The 24,359-nt window shown below is 42.9% G+C and overlaps 2 protein-coding genes across 4 annotated transcripts in view; one reads left to right on the forward strand and one right to left on the reverse strand.

Annotated features, from left to right (window-relative positions):
• LOC139381901 (mono-ADP ribosylhydrolase 2) overlaps window positions 1–24,359 on the reverse strand; it is a 1,192,255-nt gene that overhangs the window by 990,100 nt on the left and 177,796 nt on the right. The window lies entirely within an intron of this gene.
• LOC139381760 (fibronectin leucine rich transmembrane 3) lies at window positions 431–16,054 on the forward strand. Of its 2 annotated transcripts, none has more exons than XM_071125509.1 (3): window positions 431–872; window positions 11,308–12,225; window positions 13,591–16,054. In XM_071125509.1, exon 3 carries the CDS (start codon window positions 13,647–13,649, stop codon window positions 15,612–15,614), a length of 1,968 nt encoding a protein of 655 aa, XP_070981610.1. In that variant the 5' UTR covers window positions 431–872; window positions 11,308–12,225; window positions 13,591–13,646; the 3' UTR covers window positions 15,615–16,054. The 2 variants fall into 2 exon arrangements, with proteins under 2 accessions (XP_070981610.1, XP_070981611.1); XM_071125510.1 differs by having other exon boundaries at window positions 11,308–11,467.

Below are 24,359 nucleotides of genomic sequence, written 5' to 3' on the forward strand. Positions count from 1 at the left end.
ATTTCAATTTAAGGGGCTTTATTGGCATGGGAAACATATGTTTACATTGCCAAAGCAAGTGAAATAGATTATAAACAAAAGTGAAACATACGGTACAACCCACATTTCCCTGACACACTCCCATCCTCTCCCTCCCTCTGCCAGGGCAATGCGCGTACTCTCGTTTCCTCTCCTTTCAGAGCAGCATCATCTTCTCACTGCTGTTTATCGCTACACACACACTTCGCATACGATAGGCTCAGAACGTCCAATCCCTTTCTTCTACTCCCCCTAGCGGCTTTACATAACACTGCGCCCTCAACCACTGAGAGAGAGAGAGAGAGAGAGAGAGAGAGAGAGAGAGAGAGAGAGAGAGAGAGAGAGAGAGAGAGAGAGAGAGAGAGAGAGAGAGAGAGAGAGAGAGAGAGAGAGAGAGAGAGAGAGAGAGAGAGAGAGAGAGAGAGAGAGAGAGGACCGAGCAAGCTAGGGAGAGCGAGCGAGGCCCCTCCCCCAGATGACATCTATCTATCTAGCTCTATTGAAGCGCTAGAGGCTGATGTAAGTTCACACTTGTAGTGCGCTCTGCCCAAGCGATCTGTCCTGCCATTCCTGGGCTCTTTACCACAGCCAGCGGACTGGAGTGTGTATGTGGTGTGTATGTGAGGACCAATAAACACACACCAGACCAGTACTGCTGCTACAGCTTCAGACAGACTACAGAACTGATACCAGAGCTATACTGTAGCATTCGGTTGGTGTTCAAGACTGGGCTTTTTGGATCTGAAGATATTCTCTATCCTCCCTGTTTTGGATTGGAATATATTCTATTTTACAGACTGCTTTTCTAGGGAGGATATTTATTTGTTTTTTTAACTTCTTGGTTCATTCAGGAGGTAAGTGTCTTAAATGTTGTGCTGGAGTTCTATTGCATTTCTCTTTTCCTGTATCCCCCTTTTTCTAAAGAAGGAAATAAAAAAGTGAGAAGATTTGAATAAATCTATTTCTGGTTATTTCAAATGAGGACAGCTGCATACATGTTCCATCATAAATCATTCTGCAGCTATGGGTTTATGGATTGTCACTAGGCTATCGGTTTTCTTTCATAATCAAATGTATTTTTAAAAATATTTTTTTGAGTACGATGGTGAGCGATTAAGAGGGCATTTTACACCAAATAACAGAACAAATGTATGCATGTGGTTGTTAAGCCTATAATTCAACCACACAGCCCACAACAGCAAAACCAAGCTCGTTCTGGAGAGTTTATCATTATGTAGAATATAGAGCACAAAATTAAACTAAAACACATAGATTATTCCTTAATATTCTTAATTTTCTAGTCACTTTCCAATACACCAGGCTCCTTTGCTAGACGTGTGTCTCTTGCCAAATGCATATTTTCTCTGATAGGGTAGAAGATACGTTCCGAGAGAAACCAGCAGCTCGCAGCTCAATTTTACCTCTGGCGGCAATGCAGCCTTTTCCTCCGTGTCTGTCTGTCCCTCTCTCCGTATTGCAAGTAGCTCTACCAACCACGAAGACGGAGTACCGCAATGACGCTCCGCTAGCTCGTTCATACGGCTGGCTGACTAGACTGATCCGGATAAATAAAGTCTTTATCCAAACCCTCTCAACTCCTCCGCGGAAGGAAGCAACAGGGACCGGGGAGTTATCTTTCTATCCCGTATTCACTACGATATCTTTCAAATTACAAATGGATAGCCTACTGAGGGATTCTGAAGGTGCATATATAATGGAATGAATCGTGGAGATATAACTGCATAAAAGACAAACACACTGTAAACTTTTACAGTGGTATATCTGGGAAGAATGAGCGGTCTAAGCATCTGGCACTCTTAGAAAAAAGGGTTCCAAAAGGGTTCTTCGGCTGCCCGCATTGGATAACCCTTTTTGGTTCCAGGTACAACTCTTTTTGGTTCCAGGTAGAACTCTCTGTGGAAAGGATTCTACAGGGAAGTCAATATGGTTCTACCTAGAACCAAAATGGTTATTCAAAGGGTTCCACTATGGGGACAGCCGAAGAACCCCTTTAGGTTCTAGATAACACCTTTTTTTCTAAGGGTGTAGCCAAGCTTCGGAGGAGCTGGAAGACACCCCAGTGAGTGTATTAAATTACGATGCTGATCTGGTAGAGAAGGAGAGCGGAGGTTTGTCACGGAGGGCAGCTTAAGACGATGGAAAAACTCCGCTAAATGCAGCTCTCGCAGACGGTGGGAGTTTGTCTCGCTCTTCTCTCCTCTCCCACCGCCACAAAAAGCTCAGCGACATGGATCAACTCGACTTTTGGGAGGGAATTTTCCATGTGCATCATGTGCGTTATCACCACAAATGGTGTTAGGGGTAGCCAAGCTGCATTTCACTGTGTGGTGTGTTATTTCTGTGTGCGCAAAAAACATACAAGCTCATTTCCCTCTCCGCATGCCATAGCCACATACATTTCGGTGCGTTGTTTTTCACGCCAACCCTATGCAGTTGAATCAGTTATGTTCGTATAAAACGCCATAAAATAGATGGTGATAAGCTAGAGACAACATCATAGCTCGTTCATGTCCCAATCACATATTTCTTAAAGATAATGACCTATAGTCTCCATCCATTAGAGTAGAGCAGAAAAAAGGAAGCGCGGTTTGGTTAGATGATACCACCAGCATTATCTGATTGAGCCGGTTATATAATCGGTTTAATAGGTCTCCATCAAACAGATTCCCACACTAATGTTAAGCCTATGATCAACATACTGTATGTAGCTTGCCTATTAGACGATGCGTAGTCAGTGTGAATGAAAGTCCAGTCTTAATTGGCATTCTCTATTTTATCCTACGGATTATCAAAAATAATGATATTGACTATTTATCTAATAATATCAAATATGCCTGTCTAATATTACCACAAGGTTACTGAACTGCGCATTAGGCCTACTAAATAATCAGGTGTTCTTACTTCTGTTAAAACTGCATTGTTGGTTAAGGGCTTGTAAGTATGCATTTCACGGTAAGGTCTACTCTATTCAGCGCATGTGACGAATACAATTTGATTTGATTTGTATTGGCTATTTATCTATGATTTTTTAAAAACGAACATTCTTAGAAAAAAAGGTGCTATCTAGAACCTAAAGGGGTTCTTTGGCTGTCCCCATTGGATAACCCTTTTTGGTTCCAGGTAGAACCCTTTTGGTTCCAGTTAGAACTTTAGATGGAATCCAAAAGGGTTCTTCTATGGGGACAACTGAAGAACCCTTTTGGAACCCTTTTTTCTAAGAGTGTAGCAAGAACACTGCTACTGGAATTTGTGTTTTGTTTCCTCTCCTGTGATCAAAAGTGTTGTTATAGGGACATAGCCTATGTGTGTATTGAGGACTTGGTTATTTGCTAACATCTAAGGCAGCAAGCCAGGTGACATGTAGTTGGGCAATAGGCCTATCGGGTGATGAAATTAACTCAGCCATTGATCTAGGTGAAATGGTGTTTAAGTCCCAATCCACAATTCACATTCGAAACAACTGGACATCAAAACCACATGTCTAGGCCTGTAGTTTCAATATACAAACTGATTACACATTTAAAAGGAATTCCTTGAAAGGTAACTTTGCTGTAATACCCGACAGATTCAAACAAAATGTTAACTATTGGCAGATAGCTGAAACAAAACAGGTTATCACAAGAGCATGTCTGATTCCAGCAGCCTATACCAGAGCATTCTATTTAGCAATACACTGCTCCAGGCTACACTAATGAAAGCAAGTCTTAATCACTGATTTAAAAAAACAAAATGGCTACTAGCTATTGACAAGTAGCCTGGTCTGTTTACATCAGTCTGTCAGTCAGGCAGGGTAGGGAGACAGAGCTAGCCTATTGTTCTACTGTGTGGACTGCCCCAGGGCAAAGTCACTGGTCAATTGGTTTTCACAGGGAAGAATCTCCTTAACTGGATTAGATCAGTCTAGTTGGCTAACCAGGTCACTACAGACATGTGTTTATCTAGACAAAGGACTGAGAATAATATGATAATGTATTGTGTTGCCTTTTTAACTTGGACATTTTGACTAAACGGAGGAAGTAATGATTAGAAATAGATAGTCCCTTTATATCACGTTCAACCATACATGCACGTGTCATCTACTAGACATATATTAGATATAGATATTATACATTTTCTGCTTTAACTTTTTATTTTGACTAAACTGAGGCGGTCATTTTTAGAATTAGATAGGCCCTTTACAATACTTCTAAATCCAATCAATTATTCTCTACATTTGTAATCGTATTCTCAACATTTAGGCCTAATTCAATTCCATCCATCATTAATGAAACAATAAGGCTATTTTTAATCACCAATTCCAATCCCACCAGAATGAAATCACTAATTATACTGAGAGATAAAGAGAATAAAGAAGAGAAATGTAAAGGGCAAGAAGGAAAATGAGCTTTTCTCACAAAGCACCCCAATTCCTTTCATTTGCTTGAGTCAAATATGTGAGCGTTAACATGGAATGAAGGCTAAAGGGCCTACAGTATAATAAGCTAAGGCCCTGACTGTCCATGCCCATGCCTGCTGTCCTTTAGAACAGTAGGAGGCCCCATTCCTTGACAGCGGTTCTGTTAGCCGATTACAACCTACACAGCCAAGCACCAGAAGTGCAACAGTCCACACACTCTCACACTCTCACACTCTCACACACACTCTCACACTCTCACACACACTCTCACACACACTCTCACACACACTCTCACACACACTCACACTCACACTCACACACACTCACTCACACTCACACTCACACTCACACTCACACACACACACACACACACACACACACACACACACACACACACACACACACACACACACACACACACACACACACACACGGCTGGTTCCTCCATCTTGCAGTGCCTACCACCCCCGTGTGGTAAAAAGCATGCAGCTGCTGCAGCAACAGACTGATCTGGCTTTCCTTTTAGAGTGTTACAATGGAGAGACACCCGTCTACCACAGACCTCACTCTCGCTCTCTCTCTATCTCACTCTCTCTTCTATAGACCCCCCGTCATCCCCAGACCCCTTTCCTCCTCTATCCCCTCTCTCTCTGCTCTATAGCCCCAAATGGTTTGGTAACAGTGTTGTTGTTCATCCCATCTAACCGATAACAACAGAAGGGAGGTTACGCACCAAACCTAAATCCCTGAAACTAAACTATGATAGATTATCTTTCTGAAACACGGCCTGCCTGTCTGTCTCCCTCACTGTGAATTCAGATGCATTCATGAATGTTCTTTTGTGTCTGTGCACCCCAGTAGGTCTGGGTAAGACCCAGTGGGCCCCAGTAGCTCCACAGTAGGCCCTATGCGGCCCTCCTCGCTCACGCTTTCTCTTTTTCTAACAATTACTTAGAATAGTGACAAATGGAGACAGCTGGCGAAGGTGCCTGGGGGTACAGTAAAATAATCTATTATTTATCCTAAAGAATAAAAAATCTGTTCCTCTAAAATCAAAGCCAGAAGCAGAAAGTAAACAAAATAAATAAACTGACAGTAAGGATAAACATCAATAAAAGGTATAACCTACAGTCTACCTTCTAAAACAAATGAAACTGGGAATTCTAAATTCTATGGTTGTTGTTTTTCCTTTTGCCTAAAATGTATATTTGTCTTCCAAGATGTTAAATGCAAGACTCAGCCTCACTTCTAAGCTTCTGACCAACCAACAGTATTTCCATAGCATGCTATGTGTGTAGTTGCAATCTATCTATAACTATGTTGTGATCTAAATAAATAAACTACAACACGTACAAATACATCATTGATTTCCCAATGGAGAACTATACAGTGATTTAAATTCATTCTATAACTCTTGAATATTTAACCACATAAACTTTGGTAATTTAACTGTTTCCTCTAATAATTCAGTCCATGTAATTTTATCACTTACTTTGTAAAGAAACTTAAAAAAGACTTTTTAATCTAAAATACTTCTTGACAGCCATGAAATTGTTTCCAAATTGCTTCAGTTTTCACAGATCTCTTTGTTTCTCTCTGGGATCTGTGTCCAGAGAGCATATGTCTTAGGCCCTTGGCTGCGTCACAAATGGAACTACAGATGTAGGATCTTCATTTGAGCCAGTTTGCTACAGCATAGAAATAATCCTGCAGCAACAGGACATGTGAATTATTATGTGGATTATAATTAACGGACATTTTTGTAAGGGTTGATACATTATTCGTAAGGGAAAATTACATCTGCAATTTCAAAGTGGAAATGACAAACTTCCAAATCCCTTTTAAACCTAAAATACACTACGAATTTAACATTTCCCCTGCACCAGAGTGATCCAATTAAGATCCTACATCTGTACATTCCCAATATAGTGCACTAATTTTGACAAGGGCTCATAGGGCTCTAGTGTATATAGGGAATGGGTTACCATTTTGGATGCAGGACTTGTTATTCTAGACTTAAATCTCTCTAGCTGTGGCTATAATCTTTCATGTCCTGTGGTTTTGTGTCAGTCTCTGACATTATCTTTCCCTCCACTAGCTGAAAGTGTGTGTGTCTGTGTGTGTGTGTCAACACACAATCATACAAATTTTGCTAGTCCACATTCAGTGGAGCGGAAGCTGGTTATGGCGGTTTACAAAAATCTCCTGCCGTCTATAGGAGGAGCTTATTAGGACGATAGGGAGAGACATCCATCACCCAAAAAACCTTGCACCCTTTTCCACCTCACATCACTGTTAAAAACATTGGTGTATGTGTTGGGGAAGAAGTGGATGTGTGTGTGTGTGTGTGTGTGTGTGTGTGTGTGTGTGTGTGTGTGTGTGTGTGTGTGTGTGTGTGTGTGTTGGGGATGAAGTGGAAGTGTGTGAGTGTGAGTGTGAGTGTGAGTGTGTGTGTGTGTGTGTGTGTGTGTGTGTGTGTGTGTGTTGGGGATGAAGTGGATGTGTGTGTGTTTGTGTCGATAGATCAAAACAAACTATACAGTATAAAAACAAAGCTCTACAAAATTAATGAATTCAAATATGAGAACGCTATTAAAACGATTGACCAAAACTTTTTAACATCTAATCCAAATCCCCTCAGTGGACATCTCCCAGAGCAGAGGGCCCTCCTGCTTGTCTTGTAATGAACAATAGAATGAAGCCACCCCGGTGAGAAACCCGATAAGCGTGGAAAAAGGCAGCCAAGAAGCCAACCAGCCAACCAGGCCAGGGACTCAAGCTGTCTGCACTAACCGTGAAGGATAGCCCCTACTTGGTTCAGAGAGGAACACTACCTGGCAGCACACCACAAAAAAAGTCTCAGGACCCTCCCTGCTACAATACTATTAAACAGACCACACCACCTAAACAAACACCACCTCCCTACCTCAGCCAGAACTCTAACCTATTCCCAGAACTCTCCCAATAATAGCAACTCTTTTTAAAAAGGGACTCTAGGTTCAGTGCATCATGCAAAATAAATGTTGGGTCTTTCCCCAGCCCTGTGCACATGGACTAGCGTCAGTCTTACATTAGTAACAAGTCACCTGTTCCTTTCACTGTAGGCTGGACACTGAGTCAGGGGCAGTCATCATGTCAGGGTGAGACTGGGTGACAAGCCAGGAAGACTGCTCCATCATATTAATCAGTATATGTAGAAAGAAAGTCAAATCCTTTGTCTTTGTCTCTCTCTATGAGAGCAACACATCGTTACAACACATAATATGACATTTGAAATGTCTTTATTCTTTTGGAACTTCTGTGAGTGTAATGTTTACTGTTCATTTTTTAAATAGTTTATTTCACTTCTGTTTATTTTCTATTTCACTTGCTTTGGCAATGTAAACATATGTTTCCCATGCCAATAAAGCATGGCCTAAGAGAGAGAGAGTGGTGTGTCAGTGTGGACGTGGGGACCAGAAGTCCTTACAAGAATAGTAAACAAACAAAAATGTGACCAGCTGGGGACATTTTGTTGGTCCCCACAAGGTTAAATTCTATTTCTAGGTGGTCTAGGGTTAAGATTCGAACTAGTGTTAGGGTGAGACTTAGAATTAGGTTTAGGGTTCGGAGCTTGAGTTAGGTTTAGGGTTCGGAGCTTGAGTTAGTTTTAGGGTTCGGAGCTTGAGTTAGGTTTAGGGTTTGGAGCTTGAGTTAGTTTTAGGGTTCGGAGCTTGAGTTAGTTTTAGGGTTCGGAGCTTGAGTTAGGTTTAGGGTTCAGAGCTTGAGTTAGGTTTAGGGTTCGGAGCTTGAGTTAGGTTTAGGGTTCAGAGCTTGAGTTAGGTTTAGGGTTCAGAGCTTGAGTTAGTTTTAGGGTTCGGAGCTTGAGTTAGGTTTAGGGTTCAGAGCTTGAGTTAGGTTTAGGGTTCAGAGCTTGAGTTAGTTTTAGGGTTCGGAGCTTGAGTTAGGTTTAGGGTTCAGAGCTTGAGTTAGGTTTAGGGTTCAGAGCTTGAGTTAGGTTTAGGGTTCAGAGCTTGAGTTAGTTTTAGGGTTCGGAGCTTGAGTTAGTTTTAGGGTTCGGAGCTTGGGTTAGTTTTAGGGTTCGGAGCTTGGGTTAGTTTTAGGGTTCGGAGCTTGGGTTAGTTTTAGGGTTAGGGTTAAGGTTAGGTTTTTGGTTAAGGTTCAGGTAAGAGTACTCATAGGGTTAGGGTTAGGGAAAATAGGATTTTGAATGGGACTGAATTGTGTCCCCCCACAAGTTCAGCTGTACAAGACTGTGTGTGTGTGTGTGTGTGTGTGTGTGTGTGTGTGTGTGTGTGTGTGTGTGTGTGTGTGTGTGTGTGTGTGTGTGTGTGTGTGTGTGTGCGCGGTCATCAGGCAGCAGCATCTCAGGACTGGAGCTGTAATCGGGTTACAAGCCTCTCATTTCCATAATCTTCTCCATAGGCTACAGGTGTTAAATTGCCCACTCTCGTCCATGTTCTACAGGAGCACACTTAAATGGCAGCTAGTGGAACACACACACACACACACACACACACACACACACACACACACACACACACACACACACACACACACACACACACACACACACACACACACACACACACACACACACACACACACACACACTCTTTAGCAGAGATTAGAGCGAGGTACATGTAAGGACATAATGCCATTGTGTTGTCAGTGGAAACATAACATTAACTTGGCAGAGTAAGTTCTATTTTTAACACCAGCGGGCCAGGTTTAATATAAGGTGCATTCATAGTAGTAGGTTGTTAAAAGAGAGGGTGTGTGTGTCTGTATGGGTTGGTTCTTCTATCCTTGTGGGGACCTAAAATCCCCCAACGTCCCCACAAGGATAATAAAACAAGGAAAATTCTCCCTCGTGGGGATATTTCCCACATCCCCATGAGAACAAAGGCTATTTGAAGCTTAGGAGTTAGGTTTAGGGTTTCAATTAGGGTTAGGGCTAAGATTAGGGTTAGGGCTAAGATTAGGGTTAGGGTTAGGGCTAAGATTAGGGTTAGGGCTAAGATTAGGGTTAGGGCTAAGATTAGGGTTAGGGCTAAGATTAGGGTTAGGGCTAAGATTAGGGTTAGGCGTTAGTGGTTAGTGGTTAGGAGTTACGTTTTGGGTTAGGGTTACGGGTTAAGTTTAGGGTTGAGGCTAGGGTAAGGGTTAGGTTTAGCGTTAGGGAAAATAGGAAATTGAATGGAAATACATTTTAGGTCCCCACGAGGATAGAAGTACAACACGGGTGTGTGAGAGAGAGAGTGTGTGTGTGTGAGGGAGGGATTGAGTGAGGGATTGAGGGGTGGTGGGGTGAAAGTAAGGGCGAAAGGTGATGCTGGAACACGGGTAGGGTGGCTGGCCCAGTTGTATTCATGAGCCTTTCAAATGAGCTTTATCTCACATGTACATTTCTGAGCAGTGTGAACAGAGGAGGGAGTTTCATTTCACTCAGGAGCAAGAGAGGCCGCCTTAGGGGGCCTTGCTCAGGGGCGTGTTGCCTTGGTCATAGCTTCTGTCTAGAAGCGACCCCTTTTCTTTTCTGAGAACAGAGCAGATTGCATTCTTTAATCTTAGTCAGAAACTCAGAGGCCAAATCTTCATCCCAAATGGCACCCTATTCCTACATAGTGAACTACTTTTGAAAAAGTACTGCACTATATAGGGAATAGGGTGCCATTTAGGACACAGCCCAGAATGAAGCATCAGCTCCGGTTGAAAAACGAAGCAGTGTCAGCTGAGGCAGTGAACTGAGCAAGACAGGAGGGAACAAGAGGGAAACAGGGGTCTAGATCACTGACGCTTTTCATATGGAAAGACATTCTTTTCTACCATCACCACAGAAAAGATGGGGGGGGGGGGGGGGGGGGGGCTGGGGTGGAGGGGCTGATATTAGGGTTGGGGGGTGGAGAGGGCAATGCACACAATCACGGTTGAGCAAGCTGCTAGTGGGGAGAAAAACGTTTTATCTTTTAAAAATAAAAATCCACAGTGAACACAGCGGTTAATCTGGGTCTCACCAACTATGTCCACTATCAAAGAGAAGCAGCACAGGCTTTTCTCCCAGGCTAATTCAGGCAAAGCTAAATAAATCCCCCTGATCTACAGATACATTTAATAAGCTTTAGGGGCTCTGACTCAGTCTCAACTCCCATAAGCAAACCCATCTCATCCCGGCTAGTGTTCATACCATGTGTACTGTTGTTAGATGTTGTATTCCTCACGATTTAGCCTCTACAGAGATTTAGCCTACATAGAGATTTAGCCTACACAGAGATTTAACATAGAATAAATAGGATCTTCACAACCTCTTCTCTGTTCGAGATTTCTGAATCCACCTTTCATTAAATCTGAATTTCCCTAAAGCATTGTCCTCTATAATTAAAAAAGACATGCATTGTTTGATGAGAGTGAAGGAAGGAAGGAGTTCAACAGACAGAGGTAGACTTAATGGCACCATGCTGTGTGTTTCTTTGCATTTAGGCCAGGCAGCAAGCCATATGACACCCATTAACCTTGAAATCTGTGTCTCAAATGGAACCCTATTCCCTATAAAGTGCATTACTTTTAACCAGGGACGTTTCCCAATGATTTCCCTTCACTCCTCATACTTACAGACACTGTCTGTCTGACAGATGTTACAATGATTTCCCTTCACTCCTCATACTTACAGACACTGTCTGTCTGACAGATGTTACAATGATTTCCCTTCACTCCTCATACTTACAGACACTGTCTGTCTGACAGATGTTACAATGATTTCCCTTCACTCCTCATACTTACAGATACTGTCTGTCTGACAGATGTTACATTGATTGCTAATAGCCTATGGATGTTAAATAACGTTGATCTTTGTCTCTTTGGCTGTTTTTCAGAGAACCAACCAATGCAGAATAGTGTGGGTACAGGAATAGAAGCAGGACACAGCATGGTCCAGAGAGCAGGTGTGTGACCATAAGGGAACAAGCTACTACGAGGCTGGGCCTGGGAGAAGTGATCCGACCATTGTCCTGCCGTCCACAGGTCTCCTGAGGAGTACGTACCACTCTGTTACTGGAGTGTCTAGAACTTCCCTAGCCCTGGATTCATGGAAAACGCCGTTCTGTGTTTCCTGCAAGGCTGGAGTACATAAGTGATACAGCTCTGGAGTGAGTCTTAGGAAGCAGGGTTGGTATTGGCATGGCTCAGTCCAGCTTTGGGTATTATTTTCTTTTCTGTGGAGAGCCTGCTGGAGTTACCCTCCCCTTTCCTGAGAGGACCTAACCTCAGCTTCAAATCTCTACCCTAAGAGGAGGGGGCCTCTATGTAACACAAAGAAATCTAATTTGGGGTTATTGGAGTTGCTGAGTTGGACGATACAAGGGCTCTACTACTACTACTACTACTACTACCATTGGGACGTTCCTTTTTAATATTACCCCCCACCCCCAAAAATCTTGTGCTTTTGAGAGGAGGAAGACTGCAGCTTTGTCTTTCAGTCTGAGTGGAGATGCTTTTTCTACTGGCTTATCTTCCATGGCAAAACCTTTGATGGCCTGAGAGGCCTGAGCAGGGCTGACAACACAAGAGGAGGGTCAGCGAACAAACACGGATCAGTTTAGTTCAAACACACTGACCCGGGTCACAATATAACCAAGGGTATAAGCAAAGACCTTCTCTCTCTTACTACGCTAATAAACTTTTCCTTTCTGAAAAGGATTAATAGAAAAGATTTCAACATACATCTTCTCCATCTGCTGCATGGGGAAAGGATTCTTGTGTGGCTGCAGAAGGATTATTTACGGATCCTTCAGGTATGACAGCTATGATTGGATGTTGGCTGTGGCTTCTTTACGCCTCACTGACCAAACCAAGGTTTCTAATAATGGTGTGTGTGTGTGTGTGTGTGTGTGTGTGTGTGTGTGTGTGTGTGTGTGTTTTCTAATGAGACGTGGTGGAAGGAGAGGTCAGTACATGAATGCTTAATTAAAGTAATAAATCAGTACTTGTCTAATTAAAAGGGAAACCACACTTCACTGGTCACAGTATAAACTAAAGGAGAAAGACAGACAAGCAGTTTGCACCTACTGTTTTGCCATATTAATTTGAGGTCATGACCTCTTGTTGTTGCAGTGCTAGTTAAGAAATAGTTTGTTGTTTCCTTGGTGTTTGTGGCTGTATATAGAGAAACAGCACATGACAACTTCTACTTACAAATATACTGCTGTGCTAAAAGGTAACTTAAATGTGATTATTCATGCAATATTAACTGCTCTAAATCAGTTATTGCTACCAGTCACAGCCAAGCACTGAACAGTTCAGCCATGTAGTTAGTGAATGGATGACTGATGAGTGCAGTTTGGTTTACATTGTTCCACATTTGGTATTGAGTCTGCAAAGCACTGCCACTGCTACCTAGGAATCTGACCAGCAATGCAAAGAATCTCCCTCAGAAGATTTGTTCTACTGACACGGTTATTTCTTGAGGAATGTTTTCTGTTTTTCTCCTTTAGCTACTGTAAATAGAAACGTCTCTACCACCTTGTGAGCTCTAGGCCAGATTAATGTAAGAATGTAAGACAGAGAGCAAGAGAGATGTTTCCACAACAGTTCATTTACAAGGCCTGACTTTGTTCATGCACCCCCCCCCCCCCCCCACACACACACACACACACTAGCAGCAATGAAAGGCAGCCTTGAGAAAGATACAGAAACGTGTAAAACAACCAAGGCCAAGCTATTACATTTTACAAGCTAAAGACCAAGCACAGGGATTGAATTCAGAAGAGAGGCCAGATGTTAAAGGATTTTCTTATCTACAAATAAGAAATGAGGAAAAGGGAAAAACATTGTAAACTTGTGAAGTTTCTAGAGTCTAATGGGAATGTATGTATTTAACGTGTGTTCCTTGAAAACAGCCCTTTGCACTCAAACTAGTTTTAGCCTCACTAGTTGCTTTAATTCATTTTCTGTGTTTGGTAAATCGTAATAGTAACAATTTATATCAATTTAATAGTCTGCATAGGGCCTACAAACAATCTAATATATTGCAGAACGTTTATTGCGGAAAGAGCTTGAGGCAACACAATTCAAGCAAACAGCAATTACTAGAAACAAGAATGTTGGCTTCCTTTTAAAGGCCTTGTGCATTAACTTTACCCTTCTGTCTCCTCCCTAAGGGTTCCTGAGTGATCACACTGCCAGACTACACCAAACGCCACAACCTCCAAACAAGATGACCGCCCAATGCAAGAACTTCCTCCTCTTCCTGACCAGAGTAGGACTACTCTTGGGTCTGGCTAACCCTCTGGTGACCTCAGCCTCCTGCCCATCGGCCTGCCGGTGTGATGGGACCTTCATCTACTGTAATGATCGAGGCCTCACCTCCATTCCTACCGGCATTCCGCTGGATGCTACTGTACTCTTCCTCCAAAACAACAGGATCAAGAGTGCTGGTATCCCCACCGATCTGAAGAGGCTAAGCAATGTTGAGAAGATCTATCTGTACTGTAATAATCTGGATGAGTTCCCACAAAACCTGCCAATAGGAGTCAAAGAGCTGCATCTACAGGAGAATAATATTCGGATGATTACGCATGCGTCGCTGGGTCAGATCCCGCTGATCGAGGAGCTACACCTGGATGATAACTCTGTCTCGGCGGTTAGCATCGAGGAGGGAGCGTTCAGGGACAGCAACCACCTGAGACTACTTTTTCTGTCCAGGAACCACCTGAGCACCATCCCATCCGGCCTTCCGCAGACCATCGAGGAGCTGCGCTTCGACGACAACCGGATCTCGTCGATATCGGAGGCGTCCCTCCAGGACCTGATCAACCTAAAGAGACTCGTCCTGGACGGGAACCTACTCAACAACCGTGGCATCGGCGAGATGGCCTTCATCAACCTGATTAATCTCACCGAGCTGTCCCTGGTGAGAAACACACTGACGTCTCCGCCGGCTAACTTACCGGGAACCAGTCTTGAAAAATTGCAGCTCCAAGACAACCACATCAACCGGGTACCGGCCGGGGCTTTCGCTTTCCTCAGGCAGCTGTATCGGCTGGATCTATCGGGCAACAACCTGAGCAGTCTGCCTCAAGGAGTGTTTGAAGACCTGGATAACCTCACGCAGCTCCTGCTCCGTAACAACCCATGGCAGTGTACTTGCCGGATGAAGTGGGTGAGAGACTGGTTAAGGTCGCTGCCGACAAAAGTCAACGTTCGAGGGTTTATGTGCCAGGGGCCGGACAAGGTGAAGGGCATGGCTATAAAGGATCTGTCTACTGACTTGTTTGACTGTGGAGGCTCTGACTTGGACGGGAGCCAGGTGGCCCCTACCTTCGAGACCAGCACCGTCTCTAACACCTTACCCCCCTCACATCCACAATGGCCCTCCTTTGTCACTAAAAGACCAGTGGTGAAAATGCCTGAACTGAGTAAGAACCACCGCAGTACTACGACACCATCAGGTAGAAAGATCATCAGGATCAGCGTGAAGTCGAGCAGTGCAGAGACAGTGCACATCTCCTGGAGGGTTTCTGTACCCATGACTGCCCTAAGGCTCAGTTGGTTAAAACTTGGCCACAACCCTTCATTTGGTTCCATCACGGAGACCATCGTACAGGGGGAGAAGACGGAGTACCTCCTAACAGCTCTAGAACCGGAATCCTCATACAGGATATGCATGGTTCCCATGGAGACCAGCAACATTTACCTGTCGGACGAGACTCCGGTTTGCATCGAGACAGAGACCAGTTCTCTGAAGGCCTACAACCCCACCACCACTCTGAACCGCGAACAGGAAAAGGAGCCTTACAACAATTCCAGTCTGCCTTTAGCCGCGATCATCGGAGGGGCTGTGGCTCTGTTGGCAATGATAATGCTGGCGCTTGTGTGCTGGTACGTGCACAGGAAGGGTTCGCTGTTTTCCAGGAATTGCACCTACAACAAGGGCCGACGGAGGAAGGACGATTACGCAGAGGCGGGGACGAAGAAGGATACCTCGATCTTGGAGATACGAGAGGCCTCTTTTCAGATGATCCCCATACACCCCGTGCCCGTGTCCAAAGAGGAGTTTGTGATACATACGATTTTCCCTCCGAATGGATTGAGTCTGTACAAAAGCCCACACAGCGAGACCAGTATTAGCAACAGGAGCTACAGAGACAGTGGAATACCTGATTCAGACCACTCCCATTCATGATATTGATAACGCAGGACATTTTATTATAAATGAGTGCGTTCGGTGATGACTTGAAACTAAGTGGCTATAAGATATTGTTATAAAACACTGGATCTAAAAGACTGATTGGGAAAGCAATGTTCTTCTGTACATTTGCCCATATAATTTATATTTAAGGACATTTTATGACGAAGAGGAGAACAAACATGGTTCACATTGCAGACAGTAGGCCCATCACTGAGCCGCAGGTCAGTGTATGTTGTAATTAAAACTGCAATTCTATATTTTAGGGGTTTTTAGTAATTTGTACTGTATTTCCTTTGGCTTAAGGTTACCTAACAACCAAGTATAAAAACAAACTCTGTTCTACTGAGATATGATGACTTGTCAACTGTGAAAGTGGGTTTTCATTGCTGTGTTGAACAATCAGACTTGAAGAATAAAGCACAGGTCATTCCTTTGACACTATTTTTGTGGCTGTTCGATAACAACAAAAAGGCAAAAGAAATGACATGATGATCAAAACTAGGGCACAGCTGATTAACTAAGAAGAACCAGGGCGAAGCAGCGAGACAGCAGGCGTGTTGCCTTCTTCCTCTGAGGAGAGACAAGCAGAGAGCAGTCGCCTACATGTACCTAGCCAGAGAGACCCAGAGGGGTGTATCTCTTGAAACATGGACTAGATATGGAGGTGTCGTGCTTTACATCTATGCTTTGATCAGTGTGTGGATTCATTTAGTTTTTCTGTTTGGAAAAAACAGAAACAGAGACAGCACAGGTAGAACACGTTTGTGTGTGTGTGTGTGTGTGTGTGTGTGTGTGTGTGTGTGTGTGTGTGTGTGTGTGTGTGTGTGTGTGTGTGTGTGTGTGTGTGTGTGTGTGTGTGTGTGTGTGTGTGTGTGTGTGTGTGTGTGTGTGTGTGTGTCTGCACGTGTCCTTGTGATTGTGCTTGCGAGCGTGAGTGAGTGCCTGTGTGTATGTGTGTCAAGCAGTCCTGTAGAACACAGCACAGGGCATATGAAGCACACAGACCTTTAGGAGAGGAGAGGAGACCCTCTCCTAACATATTAACCCATGTAGGGTGGCCAGGCTGACAACCCCCCTATATCTCTATCTGGCTAAACTACAATGGATGCCATTCTCCAGTACCTTGTACCATAAGTCATCCAAACTTGGCCCTCAAACATAGCCTAGATATAAACAGGGCAAGAAGAATGGACATAGAGAAAGAAATGGCTTTCTTTTGAATACAAACGTCACCGATTTCCTTGTTTATGATTATGATTTTGTATTTTGTATTTTTTTCCAGATTGAAGACACTACTACTTCTATGTTACCACAATTTCAAAGTTAATTGTTCTTTACAAAGTTGCTCAGGGATTCTTGAAAGTCGGGACAATTGTCCCATCTTTCAAGAATTCCTGAACTGAAAACCAAAGTGCATTGAATGCTCTTTGGCCCAGTCTTGTATGTGCCTTGATCTAATGCTTATTGTATTTAGCTTTTTAAGAAATCAGTGACTTTTTTTCATACACACTTGAATATGAGAAAATATTGGTCATATTGCAGAATAAAAGTGGATAAAAATAACAAGACTTGTCTTTCTTACCTGAAACACTAAAAATACATTTCAAAATCACAATTTGGACCCCATTCTCAGTCTGCATAATAAAAACATTGCAATGCACTCATGTGCTTGATACTTTTGCAAATATGAAACAGCATTGTCTATAAGCACAAGCAAAGTATACACTCAAACAGAATACATTCTGGTCAATAATGACCACATTGTCTCTACTGGTTAACTAATAGTGAAACAAGCACAGAAGCCAAGGAAGGGAGATAACATCCTTTGAATGACATCATCCATATACAGACTTCCTAAAAAAGGTTTTGGAGGTAAAATGGCAGATTTAGCGCTCACAACTATGACCTATTTTCTGCAGAGATTAAAAAATGCATTTTGCTCACAGCGATGAGGAAAATGTCTGCCTGGCTGTATTTCCAAGATGTACTGAGCTTTTTAACTAGGAGACGAGGGTAGAGATGATATTGTTCTTTAACATGCAGTGTCCCTCAGCCTCTCTGTAGGCAGTCAGACAGACACACACGTGGGCACACGCACACACACTCCTCTAACAACCCAGTCACACACACACACACACACACACACACACACAAACACACACACACACTCCGTAGGCAATCAGTCTACAGAGCAACAGCTGCTTGAGGCTGGCGTTGGTCTTTCATGTGGTGAAGCCACCGTGTGTGATTTATATCAGATGGTGTGGTGAGATCTGGGCTCTCTCTGGGGGTTGGTCCCAGGCTCACAGTGTGTGTCTGTGTGTGTGTGTGTGTGTGTGTGTGTGTGTGTGTGTGTGTGTGTGTGTGTGTGTGTGTGTGTGTGTGTGTGTGTGTGTGTGTGTGTGTGTGTGTGTGTGTGTGTGTGTGTGTGACTGTGTGTGTGTGTGTGTGTGTGTGTGTGTGTGTGTATGTAATCTAATGACGAGCCACCGCACGGAGTGTCACAATCCAAGCTCTGCTGGGGATCCCAGGCAATACAAAACACAGGACTGAGCAGAGAGACAGAGAGACAGAGACAGAGAGAAAGAGAGAGAGAGAGACAGAGAGAGACATAGACAGAAAGGGAGGGACAAAGAGACTGAGAGACCGAGACAGAGAGACAGAGAGAGAAAGACAGAGAGAGACAGAAAGAGAGAGACAGAGAGAGAGACAGAGAGAGAGACAGACATAGAAAGAGAGAGACAGAAAGACAGAGACAAACACAGAGAGACAGAGACAGAGAGGCAGAAAGAGAGAAAGGGAGAAAGAGAGAGACAGAGAGACACCCATGCATAAACACACCCATGCAGTCTGAATACACTCAAGGCTCTAATTAAAGTAAGAGAGACAGAGACAGAAAGAGAGAGACAGAAAGACAGAGACAGAAAGACAGAGACAAAGACAGAGAGACAGAGACAGAGAGACAGAAAGAGAGACAGAAAGAGAAAAAGGGAGAAAGAGAGAGACAGAGAGACAGAGAAACCGAGAGACAGAGAAACAAAAAGAGAGAGAGAGACGGAAAGAGAGAGACAGAAAGAGAGAGAGAGACAGAAAGAGAGAGACAGAGAGAAAGAGAGAGAGACAGAAAGAGAGAGATAGAGACAGAAACAGAGAGACAGAAACAGAGAAACAGAAACAGAGAGACAGAGACAGAGACAGAGACAGAGACAGAGACAGAGACAGAGATAGAGACAGAGAGACAGAGACAGAGACAGAGACAGAGAGACAGCTCCAGGTTTACATTAACAACAGGTCTGCTGCTAATTCAGACAGGGGCCTCCTCACAAATACAGATATACATATACAAACAGACAGAGAAAATATAATATAATTACATTAGTACACTCACCTACAGAGAGGGAAAGACATGTGCATGTGCAGCACATGGGATGTGTTAAACATACTCCTTAGCCTGAAGTGTCCTCATTTGCAAAAGCAAATAGCTAGCTTTTCGTGTGGTGACGACTGGTAAGACACTTCAGGAGGTTGGTCATGTGGGCTAACAATGAAGAGGTCTTGAGTTCACGCCAGGTATGGGCCGAATCAGGCGGAAGTGGTACTCGCTAAGCGAGTTGCATGATGTCCTTTACACATGAATGCACACACTCACATAATATGCAGTCATAAACTATAAAATATATGAACTGACACATCTCCACACTGTAATCCATACGTGCATTCATAAACACACCCATGCAGTCTGAATACACTCAAGGCTCTAATTAAAGTAAGGGAAGCCGCTAGAAGCTACAGAACTGATCCAAACCTTAAGTATACACTCACACTGGCCCTGAGGCCCCTACACTAAATATATCAGATCAACTGGAAATGAAAGTAAACAGCTGCTTTAAGAATGGTGTAATGCTTCTGAGTCTGTGTGGCCTCACATACAGTACAATATGTGAATGTTGTCAACAGTTCTCTGCTCTGTCATTTGACTGTAACTTTGGATTCAATCTAATCTTGAATCTTGTGAGTGTTTGCTAATGCTTGGGAGCGAGAAAAGCTTTTGTTGAATAAAAGCAAATGCGATAAGCTATTACGCAATGTGCAAATATGAACTCTAAGTATTACGTACTCACACTGCAAGTATTTACTCTTAAAGATAATGTGTACAGTTTGTCAAAGTACTACAAGCTCAAGTCTAGGGCACAGGGGCGTTCTCTCACTCAATTCAAGTTTCAAATCACATATCTATTCAAAGAGATTTGATTGTTTTATTTCCTCAACTCCTCATTCACTCTGATTAATGAAATGTCTATGAATGGTTATGAACTGTGTAGGAATGCCTATGAATTCCCTATGAAAAGCATAAAAATGCCTATGAAACAGCAGGAGTGTGTTTCATACCTGAGTCGTGAGTACTGGGTCTCCATCTCTAGCTAGAATAAGAACTTATCCTAACTCATTTCAGAGTTCATTTCTGGAACCTGACAGACTCCACAACGTTCTACAGATTGTACCAGATAGAATAAAAGGCTAACTCCAGCACACTGATGATCTTGATGCTTCCTAACATGTAATAGCTCTTCATCAGGGTATACAGATGAGATCACCCACATTACATTAGCCGGGAAGCCCAACCTCCACCTTTACCTTAGCTAGTCTCTAAAGTAAGTGTGTAATTGATTGGTTTTCGAAGTAAATTAGCCTCATGTTCTCCTAACAACGTACAGATGTAGGGTCTTAATTTCAGACAGTTTTCTACAGCAAGAAAATAGTCCTGGAGCAACAGAAACTGTGAATTATTATGTTGATTATAATCAATGGATATTTTTGTAGGGTTTCATACATTTTTAATTAGGGCAAATCAAGTCTGAAACTTCAAAGTGGAAATGACAGACTTTAAAAGCCTTTTTAAAACTCAAATACACTACACGTTTGTATTTCCTGCTGTCCAGGAAAATTCTCAGCAACAAAAGAGTGATCAAATTAAGATCCAACACCAGTAGGTATTTCTAGCACTTAGAAGCACGGAGCGAGAAACATAACTGCTCTCTAGATTCTATATGCTGCCTAATAGAGATTTAATCAGGCGGAAAGACCATAAAGTGAATTGACATGCTAAAAACGATGTTGAATGGAATTTAACAGAGAAAATATTCTCAAAAACCTTGAGTGATTCTCATGAGAGTACTTAATGTGTTTTTTGTTCTGAGAAGAAACATCTCATTCTAGAATAAAATTATTCTGTCTCCACAATCTGGGACACAAAGATAGATAGTCCGAAACAAAAGATTACCTAGAACTGAATCACCCTGCTATGAGCCCTGACCCTGGTGACCTCCCGTGACCTTTCATGACCCTACTCCCTACTTCACCCTTCCTGCTCGCAGCTCCTCACTCTGAACATCACTCAATCCCTCCCACCATCTCATTGAGGTCAGATGGTCTCACTGAGGCCACCAAACAATACATGGCACTTCATACGACCCTTCTCTCCGACTCCCACCCATGATATTGAATCACTCACTTCACTAATATTTCTTCTTTTACAACAAGACAAAAAGCTTGAATACAGATGTATGCTGCCCCCCATAACCCCCATGCTAGCCCATTGTAATGTATTGTGTTGCTCAGACAGGAAGCAGGCTCATTTGCATTTCTTTAGATGATTAAGTTCATCACCAGTATTAGCGACTAGGTTCAAATACTATGTTTCTGCTTGCCTGGCGCAATTGACCAACATACACTGAGTGAAGAAAACATTAAGAACACCTTCCTAATATTGAGTTGCACCCCCTTTTGCCTTCAAAACAGCATCAATTCAAGCCTACAAGGTATGAAAAACATTCCACTGGGATGCTGGCCCATGTTGACTTCAATGATTTCCACAGTTGTGTCAAATTGGCTGGATGTCCTTTGGGTGGTGGGCCATTCTTGATATACATGGGAAACTGTTGAGCGTGAAAAACTCCTGGCGCCTACTACCATACCCCGTTCAAAGGCACTTCTATCTTTTGTCTTGCCCATTCACCCTCTGAATGGCACACATACACAATCCATACACAATCCATTGTCTCAAGGCTTAAAAATCCTTATTTAACCTGTCTCTTCCCCTTCATCTATATTGATTGAAGTGGATTTAACAAGTGAAATCAATAAGGGATCATAGTTTTCACCTGGATTCACCTGGTCAGTCTGTCAAGGAAAGAGCAGGTGTTGCTAATGTTTTGTACACTCAGTGTAATATTCAAAAAATGGCAAATCTATCCAACCTGGCACTCCAAGCAGACTAAAGCAAACACTCAAAGGAATGTGAAAGATTTGAAATAGTATTTGAACCAGGGCCTGACCAATATGACCTCACTGTGACCAGGCCAGTAGCTGACCACTCAGGGATACCACTCACCATCACGACCATTACAGTGATGGAAATGACAAAAAAACTGACTGATCAAAGAGGTCAGGTCACATTCTGGTCAGGGAACAGAGGAGGTGAAAAATGAACATACACACACACACACACACACACACACACACACACACACACAAATCTTATTGTATTAGTCATATGCACAGTTTATAGCAGGTATAAAAGCTGCAGCAAAATGCTTAGATGCTAGCTCCCTCAACAATTCAGTACATTAATCAATATTAACAATAAAAGAGTTAAGTCAAAATAACAAGTATAAGTAATAGAAGAGGTCATCTGCATAGTAATAGTGGTCTGTATTACACTGTATTTACAATATAAAGTGGGGTGTCTTGGTCACGCAGTGGAATCTATAGAATATAACAGAACAGCAGTGTTGACTGTGTGTGTGTGAGTTCTGAGTGCTTGTGTGTGCTTATCTGTGTGTGTTTATGGGTGCTTGTGTGTGCATGTGTGTGTATCTGTAAGTCTGTGTGTAAGGGTTGGATGTGCCGATAGTCACTAAGGTGCAAATAGTCTGGAAGTCTGTGCAGGGAGACAGCGAGGGTTAGCTGTTCATTAGTCTGATGGCTGGTGATAAAGTTGTCTCTGAGACCCGATCCTCTGTCAAGGTCCTGGAGTCCTTGACAATCTTTCTGGCCTTCCTCAGACACTGCCTGGTGTAGATGTCCTAGAGGGCGGGGAGCTTGCCCCCAGTGATGTATTGGGCCGTCTGCACCACCCTCTGTAGAGACGTCCGGTGGAGGGCTGTGCAGTTTCCGTACCAGGCGGTGATGCAGCTGGTCAAGATACATTAGCAAGTAATACACTAGGTAGCGGTGGGAGGCTTGCCTTTCTCCTTAGTTTCACTAGAAAGCCGTCTCTCCTTCCTCTTCTCCGGAGTGTCTTTTGGAAGGGCTCCTGTGACGAATGGAACTGCTTTGAATATCCAAACAAATGATCCAGTTCTGGAAAGTCACATTTTTGGTGAGTAACCGCTGATTTGATGTCCAGAAGTGCTTGTCGGACATAGGAAATAATACCAGAAACCAGGGGCGTCATGCACCCCAGAAATCTGAGGGGGCACAAAGTACGTGAGGATGGCTGGCGGTTGGTCCAGAGGGGGGCATTTTTCAAACACCTGAAACAGCTTTTTCCTTCAATCTAGAGCTATAATCATTATGCTTAATTACATGCATATCTAAGGATACCTTTTGAGCTGTCTATATCCTGACTTCTAAACTTATTTTTAAAGAAACAAAATATGCTTATATGCATCTCTGCTAAAATCTGGGTAAAATATTGATTGGAATGTGAGTCTTATTCAATACATTTAGTTATTGCTTGCTTTTTTAAAGTCGGCCAACCTTGCCAGCTAAGATAGTTACATAAGCTAGCTATCTAACTTGATTGACAGCCTGAAATGGCTTTTTGCTAGCTAGTTATGAGGTTGGGAACCTATCTGGGCTAGCATGCAGCCATCATTGGTGCCAATCTTTCTTTAATCTCACACGCACGCATAATCCCCCCTCCCCCCCCCCCCAGAAAGACGGAAAAAAAGGTTAGGTGTGTGTGTGTGGCATTCTGCTATCTGAACCATAAAAAATGCCTTGGAGGATAATGCTTCATAAGTGAGCTCCTACAGTACTGTAGGCGTATTTTTCATTATAAATATCCAAATTCACAGTTATATGCTTCTGAAATGCATTTCATATGTTGATTCTGTGACTATTAAAAATGAATATTTAAAAAAAAATGTTTATCTTAACTGGTTTGTCTTATTCAAGCAGGCAGCAGGCCTGCAGCAAGGGGCACAATATATCAGAATAATGTAAAATATTGCCTGAAAAATAACAATAGGCAAAGTTATACTCTTGAAAAATGCTTAATCCTCAAGTAAAAAAATTAAATAAATGCCATCTCTAATATGGAAACTGTTCTTATGCAGTGTATTAAAATTATCCTTGTCAAATATCCAACTTGATTTATTTAGACAATTATTCTCTGAAACATAAAACTCTTTACTTTCTAAAACCAAAATAAAAGCCATCTCTTGATGAGGCATTCACATTATGTGGTGAGGATCTGTGTGTGTGTGTGTGTCACTGCGTGTCTGTGTGTTTGCCTTCCCTGCACCCTCGTATCCTGTCCCAACATCTTGCACATCAAACACCAGCCTCTCATTTAATTTCTCCTCTTTTAAATGCCGAGTGGAGTTGAGGTCAGAAGCCAAGCCCTGGGACTGTTCTAGGCCTCCCACAATGCTGCTGCCAAAGTTTGTGTGTGTGTTAGTGTTGAATAGCGGGAACCAGGTTCAGGGATTTTTCTGCCATTAAAATTATTGG

Source organism: Oncorhynchus clarkii, chromosome 23 (assembly GCF_045791955.1).
Source record: "Oncorhynchus clarkii lewisi isolate Uvic-CL-2024 chromosome 23, UVic_Ocla_1.0, whole genome shotgun sequence".
NCBI classification, from domain to species: domain Eukaryota; kingdom Metazoa; phylum Chordata; class Actinopteri; order Salmoniformes; family Salmonidae; genus Oncorhynchus; species Oncorhynchus clarkii.

Coding starts and splice junctions, on each gene's coding strand:
- LOC139381760 (XM_071125509.1), top strand. CDS start 13,647: ATGACCGCCCAATGCAAGAACTTCCTCCTCTTCCTGACCAGAGTAGGA.